We start from the raw sequence: 18,002 nt of genomic DNA on the forward strand, positions 1-18,002 counted from the left end.
GGACTTCATGGTGTTGCTGCTCCCAGTATTCTCTTAGACAACCTGAGGCCGTCACAGAGCAGCTGTATTTGTACTAACATTAGATTACACATAGGTGCACTCTACTTAGTCATTAGCACTCATCAGACAATGTCTATGGGCAACTGACTGCACTGAGACCAAAGGGGGCTGAATAATTACGCACACTACACTTTGCAGTTATTTATTTGTAAAAAAATGTTTGGAATCATGTATGATTTTTGTTCCACTTCTCACGTGCACAGCACTTTGTGTTGGTCTTTCACGTGGAATTCCAACAAAATTGATTCATGTTTGTGGCTGCAATGTGACAAAATGTGGAAAGTTCAAAGGGGCCGAAGACTTTTGCAAGCCACTGTAAGTTTGGGCTTTTACTTTGCTTTCTACCTCAATTTCTGCTGCAACATTTGGATTTTAGGGTTACAATTTGGCATAAATATGAAAGCATGGATCTGTTCTCCCTGGTGTCAAAGCATCAGGCTTTTGGCTGTGATGTAAAAAAAAGGATGCAGCTATTTCATGCCAATTGAGCATCATTTAAACACCACAGCCTACCTGAATATTGTAGCTGACCACATCCATCCTTTAACGACCACGGTGTACCCTGTTGGAAGCTGCCATCTTCTGATGCTTCCAACGGGATAACCCACCACATCACAAAGTTCAAATAATCTTAAACACAAAAATGAGTTAACGAGTTAACTCCACCATCAACCGATTTCAATCCAATAGAGCACCTATGTGATGTGGTGGCATGCCCAGTTATTGCATATAAACATAAATAACAATAAAGCCCATGTTCTAAACCAGTCGTTCTCAATCTTTTCTGTTACATCGCTTCAGAAGCCAGATCCCAATTTAAAAAAAAAAAAAGAAAAAGAAAAGAAAAAGCAGTACTCTTAAAAAATAAATAAATGAAAATTTTAAAAAACTGATTGTGTCAGCTCCATCTTTCCATGATCATCAGGTGACTATAACACCCTACAGTTTGAGAACCACTGGTCTAAACTAAATACTAATGACTCCACTCAAACTCACACGTTCACGTTCAGAAGCTTTATTAAAGCAGTTCGGTCTCAGACAGGACACACGCATCTACTAGGCACAGTGCCAGCACTTTGTTCATTACAGCACATCTCCAAAGAGATTACTTTTTTTTAAATAAGCGAAAAATCATTGGTCATGACATAAGTGCTCTCTTTCTCTACAGTATCATTACTATTGATCAATAGTATCGCTATTCTTCTCCATCTACAAGGAGATGGGTAAACCCAGACCCCACCACCCATCATCCCATTGGTTCCTAATCCAAGTAGGTCTTCAAATATTCCTGAGAGAGATGAGCTTTCCTCCTGGTCCACTTGAAGAAGGTCCTCTTTTACTTCCTCTCATAGTAGAACCATTTATCAACTGCGAATGAAAACAACCGTGTAAATCTCACATCTGAACACTCAACCTCAGAATCATAACAATTATATGAAATGTTACCTGACGAGGGGACAGGGTCTTCTTTTCCACACGGGCATGTCTTTAGAAAGAAAAAAAAAATAGAAAGAAAGAAAGAAAGAAAGATCCATCCATCAAAGAGACCCAAATTTGAAATTTCTGATGTTATATTGCAAAATCTGGCAGGGATAGAAGTCTTACCTCACCAACAGCAGCAGTAGCCTCATCTGCAGAGCAGCAGAAAGGGCTGTCGCCAGCTGAGACACATGTATTTTTGCTGTTTTGTTTGATAATATAGAGATTTATAGTAAGTATGACTACTTATATTCAAGAAATTATTGGCTGCAAGTTTGCATTTCTTCTAAAAGCAGCTGATAAAAGTCAGAGTTTACCAGTTCAGTTCACCAGCGCTAGCCTTTTGGGAAATGAGGGCTTTCCAAAAGTTGTGAGTGCTCTTGATTACTTCAATGGCAAAGTCCTGAAACATAAAACAGCAACTACATATGAGTGTAGGACTTTTAATAGTAATTATAAAGTAATCAAAGCTTTTATAACTGAACATGCAGGAACTAATTTGACAGTTCCTTGAACTGTTTTATAACTGAGTTTGACAAAGAAGGAAATGCTGACAAAGTGTTTAAAAAAATGACTGGTTGGCTAAATGAGATGTTTGGTGGAGACCTTGTCTTTGAACTCCTCATTGAAAGCAAACTGGTTTTCTGGTTTCCCATCTGGTACTTTGTACCTCCTGAACCAGTCGACTGTGGCCTCCAGGTAGCCAGGTTTCAGGCGCCGGACATCACCGATGTCTAATGATGGACAACGTCATCGTCATAAGTTCATGACGCTAATGCAGAAAAACGAAAACTGAGAAATCTGAGGCACTTACTGTTAAACTCGCTGGCCTCGGGGTCATCAACATTGATTGCAATCACTTTCCAATCTGTTTCACCCTCGTCGATCATGGCCAGGATGCCAAGGACTTTCACTTTGATTACTTCACCACGGGAGCACACCTACACAGGACATTCCAGCTCGTGGTTAATTTTCAGTAACAAAGAAGAAATCACATAATTGGCAGTATTATTCATTTATGAAATGAAACAATCACAAAATCATCAGCGTGCACTGCACCTTACTGCCGATCTCACAGACATCTATGGGATCATTGTCACCGCAGCAGCCAGTGTCTCCATCTTTATGTGCCGGATCTTCCCACGTCTAAGACATGAAAGCAGGAAGTTAAATCACTCACTGTTCAAGCAATCTACTAATGTGGATACTTCAGCTCTTTTGAACAAAATACTGACCTGAGGAATGGCTCCGTAGTTCCATATGTAGCCTTTATGTGGGAAAACATTGGCAACATAGCGCAGCTTGCCCTTCTTAACATCCTGCTTTATTGGATTCAAGAGGTCTTTTGTAGCAATCTGAAAGAAATATTTTAATGCAGTTAATATTAAGTTCATTCCTGGTAAATGGCATGCACTTGTAACTTAATGTTACATGCACAGCTAGAAACAATAATTCTTCACACAACTATCAAAATTGGGAAACAATGCATTAGCCACAGTAAATACACTGTGGAATAAGCTCAAACCAAATCTTCCAAGATCTGATGCAGAATTCAGAGAGTTCATCACAGTGCAAAAAGTAACTAATAATGACAACACTCAGCATTTAAGATTAAATTTTCCCTAAGACAAGATTCTGGTAAAGATGTTTGCAACCAGAGTTCCTGTGGTGAAAATCTGGAGTAATGAGGGCGACTTTCAAGAGGCTTAGGAGATTCTTCTGCAGGGAACAGAAGAAAGCAGCTGGCAAGTAAAGATGTAGGGGAAATATTCTGTAAATGCTGAATGACAGCAAGTTAATGAAATGCTACAGATTAACTCGTGCACAGATAATGTCCGCGGTGGAGCTCATTAGAGATGCGCTCACATCTCTAGCCCAAGGGAAAAACGTTTTAACGGCAGAAATTACAGCGATCGTAACACTCAAACATTTGGCAAGTGGAAAAATATAACAGTGCAGCAACAATGACTTCACACTGTCACAGTGGAGTGAGCGCACAAACATTTACAGCACTGTCACAGACTACATCACAGATACTGTTGCAGTCTCATATTATGAAGCAGCTCATTGAGTTCCTGTTTCTCTTTATTCTTTATCTTTTCTTCATCTTCAAGTTGCTTCCGTACGTTTTTCGGCGCTTAACTACTCCCGCAGTTTGTGCCATTTTCACCGTTCAAATCTTAAAAAAAATTCTGCTCTTTCCAGCTATGACTTTTGGTGCTCATAACTTCTATACTTTTTGAGATATTGAATTTTTTTTTGCCCATTTCTGCCATATTATCAGTGGCCTCACTGATTTTCCTTGCCGGGTTGACCTGTGTTTTAGCTCAGTGAGATGAGCATCCGTTCTCAGACTGGGAGGCCCGGGTTCAAATCCCGCTTATGGCAACATTTTTTTCAGTTACCAATTCAACTTATTTAACTCTTTTCAACACAAATTTCAGCTTTTTCAGCAAAAACCTCTTTTCAGTAGAAATTCTGCCGTTACACCTTTTTTCAGCAGAACGTCTGCTGATTCACCTCTTCTGCAAAATTTTCAGCCTTTTCACTTCTTATCAGCACAATTCTCAGCAGCTTCTGCTCATTTCAGCAGAATTGTCAGTCTCTCCACCTCTTCTTTGTGAGAATGAGGCTCAGTGAGATGAGTAGCTGCCTTGAGACCAGAAGGGCCAGGTTCGAATCCTGCTCAGGGCAATGTTTTGTTTTTTTTCTTCAACTTTTTCAGCTTTTTTCAGCAGACATCTCCAGCATTAAGGCATCCACACAGCATTTTCGCAGGAAATGCAAATTTTTCTAGTTACTGTATTGAAATGACTAGCACAGGAAATTAACAAGTAAACTACAAGTGATGCAGTGAAAAAACCTCTTTCCTGATTTCTTTTCTCCTTTTGCATATTTGTCACATCTCCATTTTTCAGATCATCAAATAAATGTGATTATTAGACAATGATAAGCTGAGTAATTACAAAATGCAGTTTTTGAATGATTTCATCTATTAAGGGAACAAAGCTATCCAAACCTACATGGCCCTGTGAGAAAAAGTAATCACCACCTAAACCTCATAACTGATAGTGCCACCATTGGTAACAAGAACTGCAATCAAATGATTGTGATAACTGGTAATGAGCCCTAAATATCGCTATGGAGCAATCTTCAGTCTCGAGACTTGAGTGACAAAACATTTCTCCCACTGTCCTTGTCAAGGGAGAACTGAAGTTGCCCCTTCTCACAAAGAACAGGAGTCTACTAATGGAAAAATTATATCAGCTGGACTATTACCTGCACTATTCTCCTATTGGTTCCAACAGGTATTGCACAGACTTAGTATTAGATTTAAAAAGCACGTAATATCTTATCTGCATTCTCACACACACCGATGTCAGGGCTGCACTCAGTAAGTGAAAACACCTCAAAAGTATATATATTTTTTGTTTGTTTTCCTTCTTGCGTCAATCAACTGCACCTTCAGAAAGAATGCATTTTGCACAGCACCAGTCTTACCTCCATTTTTGCATTTGTCCATCTTGGCACTTCAACAACCATGTGAAAGATGTTCTGAAAAACAGAGAGAAAGAAATCTATTGAACTGTCTTTAAGTTATTTTAAGTTTTTTTTTTTTTTCCATTCATACTTAAGCGAGACAATTCTAAACTTTTTATCATGCATTCAAGCTCATGCTCAGGTATTGCTTCAATTAACTGCTGCTGGCAGATAAGATAAATAATCTACAGTAATCACAAAAGGTATTGACACAGCACTGAGAACATGGAGTAAAGGCCACTGCCTTGCAAATCGATTATTGGCTCACTACTACAGAAAAAAAAAAAAAAAGCAGCTGAACATCACTGCCTGTGCTGCAGGGGAAATTTATCTTGAGGGCTGATCTTATAAATGCACGCATATTTACATACGCAACAGGGTAAAGGTGGCTTACCTGGCCTTCGTCAGCATACATAGGTATGTCATGAAATGGTGAGATGTACTTCCCTTCAGCATTTTCTGCAACAAAGATTAAACATTGTATGAATACGGCAGGCAAATACAAACTGCTCAATGACAGCATTCAGCTGAATGAAGTCATTCATATCATGCTCGGAGGCCCCTGCTTGCAAAGGCTGGACTCTGCCGTGCATACTTAACCGGAGCTTATTTTGCCCTTACTTCTTTACTGCAGCTGGTATGAACGTGCTTTAATGAAAAACCTGCAGTAATCTAGCCATAAAAACTGTAAACTGTGAGACAACAACAACACTAGATTATGATGACAGTCAAAGCCCTTGCTGAAATTACTAAGTACACTTTGACCCACAATAAATAAGAGCGGGGGTTGTAATAAATCAATGAGGGCGTAGTCCCACCATCTCCAAGGATTTATGATGCCTGCAGGTAATTTAGCATCGTGCGAAAGTTAGCCAAAAGCAACTTCCTTCTCCCATGTACAAACAGGTAGGTCGCCGATCAGGTATAGCCACTTCATGTCAGATCCATCATTATTTCACAGGGCAAAACCTAAAGGACCGGTTAGGCCAGGTTATTGGACTCGAGAGGAGATTTACTATCGGTTTTAAAACATTCTATTAATTCCTACTGCAAGGATATATGTAAATACACACACTTCACTGATATGACTGAAGGGAACATGCAAAACAAATGAATAAGTGACACGTGGGAGGTTGCGACTAGCCGGTGGCTTTTGAAGAAAGTCCTAAAAGTAGAGAATAAAGACGAAACGTTATTACTTGTGCTTATTTCCTACTTACTGAAAAACAAGCGGTAGCTCAGGGAGTTCGGGTTTCCCCTCTCTTCTACTGAGAAGCTCATGTTGTCGGTTGGCTTTCTGTTTCACGCTGGATTTGGGTGAAGGATGGCGTCGGAAGAGTCTGCGCAGGGCTCTCGCGCTGCGTTGTCAGTCACCGAGGGCACCGCGCATGCGTACTTAGCCAATGATGCCTTTATAGGCGATTGGAAATATTAGCTTCAACAGAAAAAATAATTCTCCCATTGAACTTCATTACTAGTAATAACCACCAAGCTAGAACTTTATTTGTGAACATCAGTGCTAACAATATTATCCATTATCCACGATACATGTGTACTAAAGGTTGAGAGTTTATACAAAAACTAAGAGGAAAAAACATATATAAGACATTATATAAGACATTATGATTCACAAATTGACATAATATATTCAAATTGTGCAAAAAATAAAGATAAGAAAATGGGGTTCATCTCAAATTCATTTAAAATATTTAAACAGTCCTGCTAACTTAAGGGTTTTCTTCTCATTTGCAAGCTTTAGTTACTTACTTAAGAGTTTAAATGATGTCAGCTGTCTGTTTTCATGGTTTACGAAAAAAGTTCCCTGACAGAACAGTCCTGATAACAGAGTCTAAATCTGGATTCTCAATATATGTATTCCAAATTCCACTTAAATGTGGAATTAATGTGAAATGTGAAAAAAGGCCCATCAACAAACTCAAGCAAAGCAGGAACAACACAGGTTGAACAAATATAACAATATGCAAATATATGCACAAAAAATTGAAGTCGCAACAGGAGTGCAAGTGATAGCCTCAAATCCAGTAAGCAGACAGCAGGGGATCCCTCGCCATGCATAAATTTACAAACAGGTCGACGTTGAACGAAAACACCTGCGCAGTGTCTGAAGGCATCTCTTCCTCTCTGCTGTCAGGAGATGGAAAAAATGTCTTTAGCTGATTGCCTCCTGCAGGAAGAACTGATGACCTCAGGTTCTAATGATCATATATCTCCTACTTTCACTTCATGCCTCCTCTCCGATAAACCTGCTGGAAGGGGGAAACAGAGAATCCATGTAATGCCATCTACAGGTGACAAACTGGAACAAGATGGCCTCGCCCTGCAGACCCGTGCAAGAAGCATTTTGCCAGTACATTGATTTTGGTGTGGCTCGTCAGATGCATAGTTTGTGAATTTATAGTTTGTTCTCTGTCTGGTCTAGTTTACAGGCATCCGGTCTCTGTTGACAAAAATTATAACACAATATAACACAAAATTACACACTCTCAAACATGGAAACTCTTTGCATCACGCACACATAGAGAATCACCTTTTCTTTTGAAAAAGAATCATACAAGAATGTGCATAGTTAAGCTAAAGGATTGGGCATGGAGCTCTAAACTGCATGAATAACTACAAACTACTCTTAGGTCCTTCCACTATTTCTTGTCAGTTGTGAATCATGCTTCAGCTTCCTGCTCTTGTTGCTGTCCAGTTCATCTTCTGCCCTTTCTTTTTTGGATCCAAGTGCCTTGCCATTATACTTGTTTTGATCTGTAGATAATGCTTTCAGCTAACTGCCAACATAAGTGCTCAGAGGTGACCTTACAATCATATTCATTTGATCAGCTCACCACTGACGCTACACCTTCTGCACTGCTTTGAGCTCCAGGAGTGATGCACCCAGAAACACTGCTTTTACTAGCTTTTATTCTCTATTTCTATTCTCGCAGAAACTTTAAGGTATATCTGTGTTTTGTAAAGGTTGATTTAAAATGCCTCTTCCGACTACACTTCAATTCTGAGGCAAGCGGAGTAGATGATCCCAAAGTGATCCTCTATGAGAAAGCTTCCAATGGCTTGTTTTGGAGATCATCTCCCTCGCACCCCCCTCTATCACACCAACCCTCTGCATGTCCTCCTTCCCTACATCCATGAATCTTTTCTGAGGACAAGATTCATGGATGTCCTCTTTTCCTCTTGCCTGCCAGCTCCATCATAAACATCCTATTGTCCAATATATTTTTTTTTCCTCAGTGCTAACATCTCCAAACCATACATCATAGCACGTCTCACTACCATCTTGTAAACCTTCCCTTTCACGTTTGCTGCCATCCTTCTCATAGTTGTCTCTTCAGAAACCTTAAAAATAGAAATTAACGTGGATGTGTACATATTTTATAGCAACACCAAACTCAGTTTTAAGAATTATTATAATTATTTAATAAATGTTAATTATAACCGCCTCCTATTCTGCTATTAAACCCTTTTTTCATAAAATAAAAGATAATGTTTTCACTTTTAGCAAGGAAAGGGGAAACTCTACATGCATGTACAGCCATGTCCCCCCATTTGTTTTTGTTTTTTTATGTTGCATGACAGAAACACCTACAAGTCCATCCATTTCTTGCCAGCATGCATGATTTCCGAAGAACATACAGGTTTCCCTGTTAACGTATAAAAAAAGGTTTTAACCGATAGTGACGCCTCGCACGGCTGACCTCACATCCGGACGCAGCTTGTCGTGCTTCCTGCCTTGCTGAGGGAGGGGACGGTGCTGACGGCTGGGAGGACGAAAGGAGAGACAAGAAAGCTTTAGGGAAGACATACGAGAGTGGGGAACGGCCCGGGTTTCCACCGTCCGTCGGGAAACAAACACCCCAGTTTTCTGTAGCTGCTGGATTTGTCACCAAATCAGCGCTAAACAAAAATGTCGACCAGTCGTCAGCTTAGCGAGAGCAGGGCCATCCCGACCAAGACGGTGTTGATCAACGACACAACGCAGCTACCTCATGACTATTGTACCACCCCCGGAGGCACTTTATTCTCTACCACTCCTGGAGGTGAGAGGGCAGCTCGCCTGCTTTGTCGTCGATTTGTAGGGAAAGAGGGGAATTTGGAGTGAGGTGGTGCTTGTGGTCTCAGCTAAGCTTCAACTGTGCCTGGCAGTGTTGGCCTAGCCTGCCTTGTCATCCAGATGAAAACAAAAACAAAGCTTAACCCCGCCCCCGTGCGCTCTAGCTGCTGCCTGATTGGCTCGTTGGCAACGCAGAGATTCCATTAGTGCATCGTTACCTGAAACTGTGTATAAAGGTGTACTTGTTACATTTGCCAGCGGTGGTGAGCAGAAATCTGATGATCGTTAGATTACAGGTAAAGGCGTGTCTCTGTGGAAGCTCGTTTTCACCACTGGGATTTTTTTCATGCATAAGTCGAAGTTTTGACTTATTAAGTTACTAACTTCAAAATGAGTTATTAAGTCGATATTTTGACTTATGGATCGCAAGAAATTTAGTTTTTCAGTGGCAGAAACAACCTTCCATATGTTTTAGCTTCAGTTCATAATACTGGATATGTGATTTCTACAAGGACTCAAGCAGGGTTGCCAAACATAAGGCCCAGGGGCCAGAATTGGCCCGGCAAAGACTCCAATCCAGCCCACTGGATGGCGATGGAAAATGTGAAAGAGGGCATAAATTTTGGACTTTTAAATGTATTTTAATAAGTTTTATACAGGTTTTTTTCTGCACATAAAGATCTCCACTTTGTCAGTGTATACGTGCAATTGGTTAAGTAACAGATAAACAATGAATTAAATGTTTTGACAATAGGTCTGCAGTAAAACAAGTCCTGTAAATGAACAGAAACTTGGTTTTGTAATTATAGCACAGTATGGGCCTACCAGAACCTTCTGTAAATTTCCACGTTTATTTGTTACAATGTAAGCCCAAAGAGTTGTGCTGACAGATTTATTTCATTTACTACAGCAACATTTCTTTACCATGCAGAGAAACAGAGAAGTATTGTTGAGAATGAGCATTTGTTTATTTTTCTCATATTTAATGCAGATTAAATGTGTAGTTGAACTGTTTTCAGTTGCTGAAAGGGCAGTTTCACAGGTCCATTTCAGATCAAAATGGGCTGTAATGAGGCCCACAATGTAAAATGAGTTTGACATGCCCGCACTAAAGCATCCTTTCCAATAAGGACAATCTTACACAATTTTCCTGCCTGACTGGCATCACTGATATGCTTTATTCTGCATAGTAATAGTACTTACATAGAGACTTTCTGTTAAAGCATTCATTTCTAGAAATGGGTGGTTTGATCCTAATATCAATATTATCAATATTGGATACTTTGTTTCTATATTCTATGTTCAGTATGTAGCTGCTGAATTGTGTTAATTATTTTTGGGGAAACGAACAAAAATACCTCAAAGATGCACTACAAAAATATATCTGGACCTTTTTGTGTAGACTGTAACATTTATTGCATTTATGGACTTTAGCACAGATACAGGCAAAGAGAGGAACATTTACATTATAGGTCTCCAAAAAAAAACAGTGCGCAGGATTACACAGCACTGTTTTTCTTTCATTATCAGCAAACGGTTTGTACAGGAAATGTCTGTATTAAGCATTACAACCACAAAAGGACAGTCAGTTTACAGTGAAATGAAACTGCTCAACTACACTCTAAATGCACATTTAGTTTTAGGCTAGAATAATGAATAGATGGGGTTTCTTAGGAGCAGGAAGAAAACGCCTGAGAGGAAGAAGTGAAACTAAAATTTGAAGAAGCTCAGCTGATTTGATCAGTCACACAGGTGCTGCTGATGAAATCAACTTGACCTGTGCTGCCGTTATTGTGAACAAGCTGATGTTAATGTTATTAGTTTCACCTGTGTTTGCCTGCTATGGAGAAGAGGAAAAAGGTCAAACTGCATCTTGAGTCAGCCACGAATGCAAATACTGTGATGTCACCATGACCATCAAGACTGCAGATTTTAGTACGTTTATTCAGAAATTATTAGACAATAGTGTGTACAGGGAAACTCAGAACCTAATGGGGAAATATGTGCAGGAAGTTGGCTTCACTAATGTTATTGCATATAGTTGAATCTGGCCCCTGTGGATGAAGACCAGGCTTTTGCCTTTAAACAAATTAAGCTGCACCCATATTCACCATCTCTTTGAAAGGTAGCAGAAACTTGATGTTTCCCGTTTCAGGAACCCGGATCATCTACGACCGCAAGTTCCTCCTGGATCGGCGCAATTCTCCCATTGCCCAGACTCCACCGGCTCACCTGCCTGTCATCCCTGGCGTGACCAGTCTAAATGTTCTGACTGAGAACCGGAAGAATGAAGCCAACAACCACGTCAACAACCACGATGGGAAGCCTACAACTGGTAAAAGATCCACTGTTCCACATATTGATTAATTAATCTGCCTCTTCTAGACACATCTCAATACCTACTTGTCCTGTTCCCCTTTCTTTGTGCTTTAAAGGTGATGATGCTCAGTTTGAAATGGACATCTAACCGACTGGAACCACACCAGCAAAAGGAAATAACCTGGCAACACGTGTGCCAGTGGCTTGGCTTGTAGAAACCAATGTCGTGAGCCCTCATGGCAGCCATCTTCTTTAGCTCTTTGTCTCACTGCTGGATGTAATGTGTGTAAACCATGGGGATTCAGTCTATCATACAGGTACAGTTTGGCCATTGCTGGAAACTCGGTTTATTTGAATAGATTTCCATGGTTACCAGTTGCAGTACAAATTAACTTCACAACACGGGAGCTTCTCCCAGAATGCCCAAACAAATTAGTCCAATTTCTCGGGAGTCCCCCAGCAGAGACGTAAAACAGGAAATAATCCACGTTAATTGGGAGAGGAAGTGGTTATTTTTTTAATTTTTCCTTTTTAGTCTTTGCCTCGGAATCAATCGAAACATATGAAATTCCACACAGTCTTTGGTTTTGAAGACCCTTGTTAGCATGATATTTCAGTGATTTTTTATTTTTATTTTTTAATTGTTTTGAAACTACTTGAAAAGCCCCACAGTCTATTATTATTATTATTATTATTATTATTATCATCAGTTGGACTCTTTAGTTTCCAGTGATGGTTTGTAAAGGGATGCTGTGTTTTCAATTAGGTGAAGATTTCATGCTATTCCAAGACTTCACTCTTCATTACCAACACAAGGGTGCACAAGTTTCCAATTTCCAAGATATGTTTTGTTTTTTTGTTTGTTTGGTTTTTATGTTTTGTTTTGTTTTTTTGTTTGTTTGTTGTTGGGTTTTTTTTTTTTTTTAATGAATTTTACCCTGCGATTGAGCGGTTTTTAATCAAAAAATGATTGTACTTCCCACTTATGTAAGGTTTCAACCTGGCAACTGACAAACAAGCTTTTGATTTTAGTTACATTTCAGTATAACAATATAAAGCCACTCATTTCATCACGACCGTGGCCTCGCTGTGATTTTTATTTTCATGTTTCTCATCTGCCAAAAAAATTATTATTTTTTTTTTTTTTACTACATTTTGATCTTGTGTTGGCAGGTGCTCTGCATTCATAATTTGATAAAATCAAAGGATACTTGGCACCATGTGCTGGGACCTTTCCAAACCAGATAAAAACATTTAGAAGAACATGGAAACGGTTAATATCCTGCTGATGTTTTTGGTGCGATACAAGATTTTGGAAAACTTGAAATAGTCCAGATGTTTTATATGCATTTTATTTTTTAATACGGTTTCTTAGTACTGAGTGAATTTGTTTGGATATGGGCACTGTCAAGCCTGTTGAATTGCAGCCAGAACAAACTGTTTGCATCAGGCTTGATGGATGCTGTAATCAACAAATCTGTCCCCCAGTGTCCTTAACCCATTTTAGATTACCTTGTTCATCTCATGAGTCACGCCTGCCCATGCCTTACTTTACATGAAATGCAGTAACTAGATACCTGGTCATCAATTTGTACTTTCCAACAGATGTTTATTTTTTCACTGCAACATTGAACAGGTAACATTGTACTTGGCAATTGAGCAAAAGGAATACTTTTTATTTTCTTTGCCATTTTTCTATCCTCAAACAGCTGTGAAGTTTTGAAGTGCAATGGTAAATATGGGATATTGAAGTTGGCAATGTGAGAGTACCGCACACTCATTATGTTCAAATAATATTTTTTCTTTTTAACACCACAAATCATATTCATACCTGCTAACTGTACTCTGTCCAAGTAGCAGCTCTGAATTCGGTAAATGACTCAACATGAAGTTTGTTTCTCAGTAAGACTGGAACCTCTGATGTCTGTCAGATTATTTTATTTTTTTTTCTTCTTTTTGCCGTTATTAATTCTGGCCATGTTTCGTGATAAGTCTTTACGGCATTATAATTTACACGGCAGATTTCTTTCCAGTGACTTCAGTTTCACAAAGAGGGCTTAATATTATGCTTTGAGAGACAAATTTGAAACCAACTTTACTGTAATCTTTTGTTCTGATTTTTAAATGACGTTTATTTTAAATGAGACTCCAATGCCAGTGGACACTGTTGCTGCAAGATCAATAAAATTCTGTAACAAAGGAAAAACAAGATTTTTGGGGGCTTTATTTTTCTTCTTTGTGTGTGTGGTTTTGGCAACTTGGAGAGGCAGAATCACACTCGTGCAAACAGGTGTGCTGAAGTTGATCTTTCTTATCTGATCACCCTTGTAAACATTTTCCTATGTCTTTTATTCATTGAGTGTTGTTTAGCCAACCACCTATTACCATCTAACACAATAGTGCATGTAACGTACTTTCTTAAAAAAAAAAAAAAGAAATGGTGTTTGGTGTGTTGTTGGTGTTTACGTTCATAAGTAAATTGATTGCTCTATTTCAAAAGTGCATAATAAACAAGAGGGAGGATACTGAATTACCAACAACAACACTGCACCACTCACTTTACATGTTTGGAAAACTGCTTAATCCTATCTCTGTTACTGCTCTTTCATAATCTCTTCAATAACTTCATATGTATGTACATATAGAAACAAATCTGACCTATACTTGGTTTAAAAAGAAAAAAATATTTTTAAACTGTGTTTGGAAATTGAGCTCTACGCTTAGTCTATTCCCTAATTTTACTCCAAAAACTATATAGTCATCTCCCTATTTTTTTTTTTTTTTAAAAATTTTAGGGGGATGGGCATTGTTAAAGTGGATGGATCTTGAAGCTCCAAAAGAGGTGTGTGTTTGGAGTTACCCTGACAAAAACCTACACTTATAGTGTCCTTTTTTCCAGCGCAGTTTGGAAATGAAATGTTTTCATCAAAAAGCAATTTGGTCCTACCTAAAAGGTTCAGCCCAGTATGTTACAGTATTAAAAAAAAATAGGTTGTTAGCTGTGTTGTGTTTTCTGTCCATCTCTTAAAATTAATGAGACTATAAAATGAGAATTGATGTCTAGTGAACTGAAGAACTGCCAGAAGTGTTGTTCATTATGTCATTTTACTCTGGAAGTTTGTTTCCTTCACTGAAAACAAGTTTTGTTGGACTGACTTACTCAAACCAATGCGAAAATTGAAAAAAAAAACAAACCTCCGAGAATCTAAAATGTAAATTAAGTCAAAATTTTGAGCTAATGATCTAAGCGTTTGAGATAAGAACCTGTTTGTTTTTTAAAAAAATAACCCGATATTTTGTATAGCAACAAGAATTTTGATTTGTAAATGGAAAAAAAGTATTTTTTCCGATGAAAAACATTTTTTTAAGTGGCAGAAACAAACGTCCACAGTTTTTACCTCAAACGCCAAATGTTTTTATGTCGAGGAAAGTTCTGAATTTTGCTTTAAAAGTATCATATAATAGGCTCTATTTCTTTGTAGCGTAATTAAAATGTTTTCACATTTATTAAATATTGTTAGAAACCGAAATAAAATTAAATTTCGCCGATATCATCTTTTCCATCAGGCAGTACGAGTAACATGCCCGCTAAATTTTGTGCAGGCATTAATCCGGTTGCCTGCTGGTCCTTCCTCCTTTTCTACGTCCCTGAGCGAGGCCGGCGTCAAGATGGTGAGTCTTGTGGTGAAAATTGCGAGTAAAATCTGTCGATCATCGAGGCCATCCGTTCACCAACACACATTTCTCTCAGACCAAGTGATCCTTTAGAGCTGCTTTATAATAAAATGTTGATATTGTTGTAGTGTGAAACGATCTTAGAGAAATTTCAGAGATACCGTCAGGATGCTAGTCTGACTGAGGTGGATCCGCATATTGCACACACCAGAGGCTACACTCGTCTTTCCAGTCGTTGTAAATTGTTTTCTATGCACCACATGGCCACATTAACACGCTTAGATAATCCGTTAATTTAGAAAATAAACACAAAGTAGCGCAGCTTACAGCTATGGCAGCTAACGTTAGCATAATTACACTAATGGCGGCCCACACGTTAGGCTAGCATGTTTGTTAAAGTACCACAAGAACACTTCAGTAACGGACAGAAATAGGCTTTACAGCAATTAGTTGTTTTATTTCTAAGTTAACACACCGTGTAAACGTTAGGAGAGTCGAGGACTTAACGGTTATGTCAACATAGTGGTATGTAGGTAGGGTGAGACAGGTGAGCCTCTATCTTCACTATTATGAGGCTCTTACAAGTACAGCAGTTTTCTCGTTGCTAATGCATAATTTCTTTTCGTCTTCAGAACGACACTGTAACAGTCAGGACCCGCAAGTTCATGACGAACCGACTGCTTCAGAGGAAGCAAATGGTAAGGGCTCTCATGTTCATAGTTGATCACATCTCGAGCTTAAGCTCTAGTCCTGAAGCAGCACATTTATCGCCTGCCCTTCCTCTCTGTAGGTCGTCGATGTCCTCCATCCCGGCAAGGCCACAGTCCCAAAGACTGAAATCAGGGAGAAGCTCGCCAAGATGTACAAGACCACCCCTGATGTCGTCTTCGTCTTTGGCTTCAGGACTCAGTTTGGTGGCGGCAAGACAACAGGCTTTGCCATGGTGTACGACTCCCTAGATTATGCCAAGAAGAATGAGCCCAAGCACAGACTGGCCAGGGTGAGTTTTGAATAACTTTGCCAAGTCAAGTCAACACAAGTGGCTATACAAAAATCAGAGAGCTGTCTGTTGAAATTGGTATATATGAGCAGGAGATGTATGTTCTCTTAGCCATCTCACAAATTTTGCACGAGTCTGGACCTCCAGTGTAATGTTATGGAATATTATTTTACCCGAGAAGAGCTTTTGATGACATTAGGACGTAGTATTTATTATCTTGAACTAGAGCCAGATTAGTACCAGATTTGATGTTTTTACAGAGTAAAATGTGACAGGGATATTGGCTGATATTCTGCATGTAGATGCATATAAACATGCGGTATGTTGGAGAGATATAGAAAGGGAAAATGATGGGGCTTCTATTGACTTATCAGGATACGTGTTTTTCAAAATAGTTAGCACCTTGCTATGAAGACCCTGCTTGAGTCATGATACCAGAGATTCAGGAAACCAATATCACGAGAAGTGCCTAATTCTCTGTACCCAATATGGCACCGTGGAGGAGGAAAAAGGTTCTCCCATGTATTTAAATCAAGATGTTTGCTGATTTGATTGTAGCAGACCATTTATTGAAACATTTTTAACAGTCTGTTAAAACACACTGAACTATTAGGATGGTTGTTGAGTGGCCTCCTAATCGTTGTACAGGTATAATGTTGGCTACATTGCATTAGACTAACCATCCATATACCATGGACCATAGCTGATTTTACAGTGGCAAGCTGTCTCAAATAAAATAGCAACCAGTATTTCAAGGAAGCATCGCAAAGTACTTCCGTACCCCCAACTAGTTGCACTAGTCCCCCTCTTCCACTTAGTTGTTTTGCTGTGCCCTATGTGTGTGTGATGTTTCCTGTCCTTTTCAGCATGTAAGGATAGTCAAGCTTCAGTACACATGCTGCCTAAAAAAGATCTACAGCAGCAAAACACTGTTGCATTTTCAGAATCAGTTCTGAGGACGTCTCCATCGTATGCCATGCAGTGGAGCAGAGAGTATTAAAAACAGTGGGGTCAGAGCCATTGGGTGGACATACAGTTTAATGATGCCTTGAACTACCACTAATTCATTTTTTGCAGTAGCCTGTATTTTTGATTTGATTTTGATTTTATTGATTAGCATTCAAATACAAATCTCAGTGAAAACGGTGAAAAAAAACAAACAGTGAAAACAGAACAAAAATCTACCATAAAGAAAGAAAGCATGAGACAAGGCTAATCAAAAGGTATTGGCTGAAGCATTTGCTTATTACGCCAACCCTTTTCACAAAATATCTTTTTGTATGCAGCTCCTGTACACAGGAGAAGAAGAAAATTTAAAAGAAGAAAATGTGTTCCTGTTAGTAATAATGATAGTATCTCTGATAAAGAAGTGCTAACGGTGAATTGGTTCAGCCCTCCTGTAAACTAGATACTGAACAGTTTTACATTTGATTGATTTTAAGTTTTTGGTGGAACTCTAGCAGAGCAGCCCTTGAACATAGAGGAAATGTCCTTTCTTAGTTTGATAACATTGTTATTAAAAAGGATGTGTCTATTGAGTCTTTTTTTTTAAAGTTCTTATGCCTGCACTGAGTTTCCTAAACTTTGCCTGTGACATGTCATTGTCATACAGTAGTATTTAAAGAGACAAAAACTAACACTTGAACTAATAAAAATAAGAACAATGAAACAAGAAAATCCACTCTAGAAACGAAATTAAGCTAAATTATTAAAAATAAAAAGTGAGAATGAAATAAAATGAAAAACTAACTACGAAATATAAACCGTTAATAGCTCTGACTCTGACGGGTCTTTTTAAAAGCCTCTCACAGTCTCGAGGTTTCCCATGTTCTTTTACAGTCTGTAAAATAAAAT

At 38.9% G+C, this 18,002-nt stretch overlaps 3 protein-coding genes across 5 annotated transcripts in view; 2 read left to right on the top strand and 1 right to left on the bottom strand.

Annotated features, from left to right (window-relative positions):
* Positions 1-1,059: 1,059 nt before the first annotated feature.
* On the bottom strand, positions 1,060-6,469 carry ppa1b (inorganic pyrophosphatase 1b). Its single transcript, XM_005914028.3, has 11 exons — positions 6,300-6,469; positions 5,474-5,538; positions 5,041-5,094; positions 2,775-2,894; positions 2,599-2,685; positions 2,354-2,480; positions 2,146-2,273; positions 1,857-1,942; positions 1,666-1,741; positions 1,507-1,546; positions 1,060-1,428 (listed from the first exon to the last, which is right to left on the bottom strand). The coding sequence occupies exons 1-11, from the start codon at positions 6,358-6,360 to the stop codon at positions 1,397-1,399; spliced, it is 876 nt and encodes a 291-aa protein (XP_005914090.1). The 5' UTR covers positions 6,361-6,469; the 3' UTR covers positions 1,060-1,396.
* Positions 6,470-8,809: 2,340 nt separating this feature from the next.
* Positions 8,810-13,679, top strand: eif4ebp2 (eukaryotic translation initiation factor 4E binding protein 2). Its single transcript, XM_005914027.2, has 3 exons — positions 8,810-9,140; positions 11,310-11,489; positions 11,590-13,679. The coding sequence occupies exons 1-3, from the start codon at positions 9,008-9,010 to the stop codon at positions 11,619-11,621; spliced, it is 345 nt and encodes a 114-aa protein (XP_005914089.1). The 5' UTR covers positions 8,810-9,007; the 3' UTR covers positions 11,622-13,679.
* A 1,354-nt stretch (positions 13,680-15,033) lies between these two features.
* rps24 (ribosomal protein S24) overlaps positions 15,034-18,002 on the top strand; it is a 4,977-nt gene continuing 2,008 nt past the window's right edge. For 2 of the 3 annotated variants that reach the window (XM_005914030.2, XM_014336869.2), the window contains exons 1-3: positions 15,034-15,145; positions 15,781-15,846; positions 15,939-16,148. In XM_005914030.2, coding sequence (XP_005914092.2) covers positions 15,143-15,145; positions 15,781-15,846; positions 15,939-16,148 — 279 coding nt within the window. In that variant the 5' untranslated portion in view covers positions 15,034-15,142. The remainder of the gene's footprint in view (positions 15,146-15,780; positions 15,847-15,938; positions 16,149-18,002) is intronic. The other variant, XM_014336876.2, reaches the window with a different exon arrangement.

This window comes from Haplochromis burtoni, unplaced genomic scaffold (genome assembly GCF_018398535.1).
Source record: "Haplochromis burtoni strain Fernald_Lab_line unplaced genomic scaffold, NCSU_Asbu1 Contig_7, whole genome shotgun sequence".
Lineage (NCBI taxonomy): Eukaryota > Metazoa > Chordata > Actinopteri > Cichliformes > Cichlidae > Haplochromis > Haplochromis burtoni.

What these genes read in the sequence shown, in the direction of transcription:
- ppa1b (XM_005914028.3), bottom strand. Translation starts at nt 6,360, where the DNA reads ATGAGCTTCTCAGTAGAAGAGAGGGGAAACCCGAACTCCCTGAGCTAC. An exon ending in GAGCTACCGCTTGTTTTTCA is followed by an intron (nt 5,539 to 6,299) that starts GTAAGTAGGAAA and finishes TCTTTGTTGCAG; the next exon opens with AAAATGCTGAAGGGAAGTAC. An exon ending in AGCGCTGGTGAACTGAACTG is followed by an intron (nt 1,742 to 1,856) that starts GTAAACTCTGAC and finishes CAAACAAAACAG; the next exon opens with CAAAAATACATGTGTCTCAG.
- eif4ebp2 (XM_005914027.2), top strand. Translation starts at nt 9,008, where the DNA reads ATGTCGACCAGTCGTCAGCTTAGCGAGAGCAGGGCCATCCCGACCAAG. An exon ending in ATTCTCTACCACTCCTGGAG is followed by an intron (nt 9,141 to 11,309) that starts GTGAGAGGGCAG and finishes TTCCCGTTTCAG; the next exon opens with GAACCCGGATCATCTACGAC. An exon ending in CGATGGGAAGCCTACAACTG is followed by an intron (nt 11,490 to 11,589) that starts GTAAAAGATCCA and finishes TGTGCTTTAAAG; the next exon opens with GTGATGATGCTCAGTTTGAA.